The sequence below is a fragment of the Adiantum capillus-veneris genome, chromosome 12 (assembly GCF_014529385.1).
Source record: "Adiantum capillus-veneris isolate H3 chromosome 12, ASM1452938v2, whole genome shotgun sequence".
NCBI lineage: Eukaryota > Viridiplantae > Streptophyta > Polypodiopsida > Polypodiales > Pteridaceae > Adiantum > Adiantum capillus-veneris.
In genome coordinates, this window is record NC_140942.1 from 16,960,563 (window position 1) to 16,966,343 (window position 5,781).

General features: G+C 35.5%; 1 protein-coding gene and 1 non-coding gene across 2 annotated transcripts; both read right to left on the bottom strand.

Moving 5' to 3' along the window:
- Positions 1-3,766: 3,766 nt before the first annotated feature.
- LOC147445370 (uncharacterized) lies at positions 3,767-5,317 on the bottom strand. Its single transcript, XM_086524890.1, has 4 exons — positions 5,031-5,317; positions 4,477-4,497; positions 4,209-4,308; positions 3,767-4,072 (listed from the first exon to the last, which is right to left on the bottom strand). The coding sequence occupies exons 1-4, from the start codon at positions 5,116-5,118 to the stop codon at positions 4,054-4,056; spliced, it is 228 nt and encodes a 75-aa protein (XP_086381016.1). The 5' UTR covers positions 5,119-5,317; the 3' UTR covers positions 3,767-4,053.
- Positions 5,036-5,123, bottom strand: LOC147445371 (small nucleolar RNA U36a). Its single transcript, XR_015189960.1, has one exon. It is a non-coding gene; the product is annotated as a small nucleolar RNA U36a (small nucleolar RNA).
- Positions 5,318-5,781: the final 464 nt, after the last annotated feature.

Here is a 5,781-nt window from a genome sequence, read left to right on the forward strand (position 1 = left end):
GCCACAAATCAACACTCTGGGAGTGTCGATATCCTCAACACCTGCAGTTGTAGGCCGAAAACCCCAAATTTGCAGAGCCGAATCTGCACCCGTTGAGACCACGTAGTTAAAAATGGCCTGCGCAGACATTTGTCGAAGTCGAACGGTGGCCGAGATAACGTCAGAATGAAATTTTGACAACACCAAGCCCTTTGGGCTTCCCACGAGATTTGGGGCCATGTCTTTGATTGTCGAATTTCACTCCAATCTGAGCTGGTGACTGTAGCCTCCTGCAATGCTACCCTGAGCCTCGATCTGAGCTCAGATAGCAGTAGAAGGAGTACAAGCGGAAGTACAACGCAAGAGAGAGTGCGAGAAGAAGAGCACGACGATATGATTCGCTCTACTGTAATGTGTAGAGCATAGTGAGTTCTTATTAGGATTTTACAAAAGATTATGTGTACATACCTGACAACCCATCCTCTTACCTGGGCGACCACATTGGGCTTTATACCCCAACAGTAATTAGCTGAAACTCTTTTTAATTAACAAAATTATGTTCATTTACCTATATTTTCTCAATTAATCCAATTTGTTTAAAAGATTAAACTTGCTTAAACACAGAATTATTCTCTTAATTCTTAATACTCTGTTGATTACTTAGATTAAAATTAGGGATATTAATTTAATAAGTTATTAAGCCATATTACAATTGAAATTAATCTTTTTGGTCAAAAATTAATGGTAATTATACTACTCAAATATAGATTATTATAAGATAAGTAAGAGTTATATTAAACTTTCAAGATGCTAGAAAAATTATCTCTTATTGTTTTTGTTGGTTTTCATAAATAATTAGGCAAAAAATTTTACAATTATTATCACTTAATAAATATTATTAGGAACACAAATAATTCATTAATAGATAATTAATCTAAGTATTTAATTAAGTTGAAATTACTTGTTTATAGCCATAAATTAAAAGAGAAAATTAGAGAAACATATATAGATAATTATGTGTTATTCACCAAAGATATTTTACATGTTAGAAAAGCCATAATTATTATTTTGAAGTTATAAAAACAATATGTTACATAATTGTGTTGTTTATCAGAATTATTTTAATTATTATAAAAAAGCCGTGATAATTATCTTGAGATTAGAAAAATATTAAAGCTATTTATGTAAGTCAAATTAGACTACTTTTAATCATAAATTAAACAAAAAATTAAAAACATGTTAAATAATTATATGTTATTTATCAAAATTATTTTAATTGTTACAAAAGCCATGATAATTACCTAGAGATTAGAAAAATAATAAAGCTATTTATCTAAGTCAAATTAAACTAATTTTAATCATAAATTAAACAAAATAATTAAAAAACATGTTAAATAATTATGTGTTGCTTATCAAAATTATTTTAATTGTTACAAAAGCTGTGATAATTATCTTGAGATTAGAAAAATAATAAAACAATTTATCTTAGTCAATTTAAAGTAATTTTAGCAATAAATCAAAAGAAAAAATTAGAGAAATATGTTGAATGATTATATGCCATTTATAAGAGTTAGCTTACATGTTAAAGACACCGTGATAATTATCTTGATGTTAGATGTTAGAAAAATAATGAAGTTAAATTCTAGCCATAAATTAAAAGGAAAAATTAAAAACTTACTTTGATAATTACATAATAATTATAAAATACATGGCTAGAGATTATCTTGAGATTATAAAAATAAAAGGTATTTATGTAAGTCAATTTAAAGTAATTCTAACCATAAATTAAAGGGAAAACTTAAAAACTTACTTCGAATGGTGGCTAGAAAGCTAGGATAAATAGGATATACATAGGAAATTAATTCATTTAATTCAATAGGTCAAAATAGTCTATTTTTTAGCAAAAGTTAAAGAGAAAAATTAGTTAAATTACTAGATAATTAGACTAATTATCAGAGGTATAAATTACTATTAAAAACCAAAGATAAATAGTTCATACACAAATAATTAGTTTCGCATCATGAAGCCCTTGCCTTGCTTTGAATGTCCTGAATACTTACAGTCGTGATTCTCTTGAATGAAACTTTAATTATGTGCTTCAAATTGTGTTTATCTATCTTGCTATTTTAAACGGAGCTTCAGTGTCTATATGTTTGTTGAGACTCCTTGATGAGAAGGTTCTTGAGGGCCTTAAATGAGAGGCCTTAAAGCCCATCAATACTTTCAATGTAAGCATGGAAAAAATTGCTTTCACGTGAGAGGTTCAAGATGAAATAAGTCCTTCAAGATCAATGTCTAATGTCATGTGAACTAACACAATTAACATGTGATGATCAAGTCTGTAACATGTGTACAAAAGATTAGTAGCATGTGCGAGACTTTTTACTAGTTTAACACACAAAATGTGGACTTAGCTTTTGCACAATGCACTCACGGATCGTGCAGGAGAGAGAGGAAGGCGGGCATTTGTTGTCAACAAAGATTTATTGCTTAGGCCAAAAGCTCCCCTTCGATTTTTCAGTCCACTTGAACAAACTCAATACTAATTGAACACAACCAAAACACATGTCACATACTTGATAGACATGTTTTCACAATTAGCATGTGATTATCAAGTATGTAACATGCTATGACAATTAGCGTGTGATTATACTAGTTAAAACTCCAAAGTTGTATTAATTGAACTGAACCATGTTCTATGGATTGTGCACTTATGGGGTAACCCTTTGGCACTCACATTCACCCTACCTACAACAATTTACTGGTTGAGTTAGAGTTCCTTTGCGATGTAAGATGTTTTTTTAACCACATCTCTGAAATTGTGCCTGTTTACTTCATACTCTATTATGGAAGAAACTTTACCGGTCAAGTCCCATTTTTAGTTACGCAGATCCACATTAGACAAGTCACTCTGGGGTAAGCGGGAGAGTAATGGGAGATCCCAAAATATGGATGCATCCACCCCCAAATGTAAAAATGCTTGAGCAACCATGGCACTGATTGCAGCAGATCCCCCTCTGTGAAGGGCCCATTGCGTCCACATTTATGCCGCAGGTAGGTGCTTGCCAAAGCCAATTACACCCCTCCCCGCTGATAATGAGAGGTGCAGATAAAATCCACAGCATGTTAAAAGAATTTTAAACCGGCTCCATTACAACTGATCATTAGCAAAAATTCAAAACTAATCAATCAATCCAGCTCATAGTTATGCTAACCACATCAACAAAAGGATAGACAATATCGCTAGTTTCATTTTTTTTCAACATTCCATCACAAAAAAACTTGTCAAAATCTCGACTTGCCTTAACACTTTTGAGAGAACGCAGCAGCCTAATTGAGACAGCCAATCTTTTCGGAATGTATTGACAACAATAATTCAGGAGGCACTCATCATCTACTTAATATGAGGAGCAACAGCCGAACTGAATCCATGATTGGAAGCTGTTAACCACAACATTCACTGCTTATTCTCATTATCACAGAATTGAGGAATTTCTTAAGAAAACTACATAACTGCAATACATTGATTGCTAATACATATCGCATAGAGGAGAGGATGCTAGAATGTCCACGTGAAGAATATCAGAGAATACTGCGCTGTAAGAAGAATGCTACAATAATCTAACTGTTCAATTACGTGATAAGAAAATCTGGCTAAAATATAGTAACGCAATGCAGTACACAAAAGTAAAAACGAATATGGGAAAATATATTTCAAATAATTTCTATATACCCATATTCAAAATTAAGTTTCAAAACGCAATGCAAAATTATAATGTTTTGGATATGGGACACAAAAGTAAAAACAAATATATTAAACATTCTCAGTGAATGTCTTATGTAATGCCAGTACTTTCTTTAAATGGATACAATTGGAGAGCATATTCTCACATTTCAAAGTGATGAATTGAAAGGAGGTTTTACTACTGCAATAGTATTATATCATGACATATACTTTCATGAAGTAAAGAGGTTTTGCAACTCCGACAGTATTTGTTTGGCATACATCTTTCCGGTTTAGCGCACATTTTTCCATCCATTACAATCGAGAATCAAGGGACTGCATTCTGCACCTTATATTAAATCGTTAATCCTGCACAGAATAAAGGCATCAGGCCATTGGATAAGGGACACGTCTACGGAGGCCAGAACATAGTTGGGCTGCTTCAAAGCAGCATCAACACATCTCAGCAACTAGAAAGAAATAAGAGCTTGACAACCCAACATACAGAATATGATGCATGGGAAATCGCTGAGCATTGGAGAACAAAACATAGAATCTGCATCCTCTGACACTAGGTACGGCAGATACAGCGTGCAGCATGATGCCTGAATCAACCCAGCTGCCTTGTTTTTTAATCCCTTCTGCCCGACTTTTGCCAGTCAAGTATGGTCACCCATATTATTAACTCCCACCATAGCTCCCAGCAGTCCCATCAAGCTCCATCTCGTCATCAGTACTAAGAGTAATGGGCATTTGAAGAGACCATTCTTTACCTCTTCCAAGATTAAGTCTTTCTGCAAGAGGGGTTATGTACTATATAATCCTGATGGCTTCAAAAAATATAAATTCAATACCACCATAGCCTAAAACACTGTAAAGAGGAGATACGTTTAGGAAACAAAAAACACAACCATAGCAAAGAGCAACTCGACCACATTTTTCTGTTTTTGTATGGAGACAAAGTCTCGTCTTTCCATCTTTTCATTTCCCAAACTCCCCCTTCATTTATGCAGTTCAGGCATTTTGAAAGGATTTTTATTTTCTCTACTTTATGCTTTGTATAGATGATACAACTGTAAATATCCGACAAAAAAGCATGTGTGAAAAATTCAATCCAAACCCCTTATGCAAACCTTGTTACAAGGCTGCTAACTTACGTCAATAAACGCTTCCCTAATCCAAACTCAGCACAGATGCTTTGAATGAAGCATGAAAATGATACCAATTGGTGGTCTTCAAGGGAAAACCTTCTTCAAAGGTCACCCCCATCTCAGCAACATGAACGCACCTAACTATTGTGAACCCAAAATCGAAGACAAAAGACTACCTGCTCGGCTCATGCGAAGAAAATCAACCATTTGCAAATTTCTGTGCTTCATGAGAGAATCAGAAGCGCGGATAAGTGTTTTAATCATCGCCAGCAGGAACACAAAAGAGTGAAGATTGGAGAGAAGAAAGGAGCTCAGAGAGTGACCAGCGTATCTTCAACGATCAACTCAGAAGCAGAACTGGCATTTCAGCGCTGGCGTTCGTCTCCTCACAGCTCTTCTTCACCATCGTCGTGAAATGAGTTGCACGTATCTATAGAGAGAGTTGTGCAACCCTAGACCCTTTTCACACAGCCTCTCTTTTAGGCCGGCTGAAGGGATGCACGCTATATTTCATTGGGCACAAATCATCAATTGCCACGACCATGCGTTCCACGTACCTTACTCAACCTTTGTACACTAAGGCTCACACGTCGTCACTAGGTCGGCCTCAACACTAAAGGGCACGGGGTATTAAATGAAGGGGGAGCGGTGGGATCAACAGTGAGGGACTACGCACACGAATCTCAAGGACATTTGAGGGCTCAAAAAAATTGAGGATCGAGGCCGCTCGCGAGATTTGAACCCGGGCCCCTTGGCCCGCACACAATCCCTGCTTGCCAATGATAAATAAATTTCTACATGGGTAGAAGTAAACTAGGACAAAAAAGGTAAACTCGGACACATCGGGTACAATCGGACAGCCAAGCCAACCTCACATCACGCGTATCTAGTTTCCCCCCCGTAGATCCCATCGGGGGGGCTTCATTA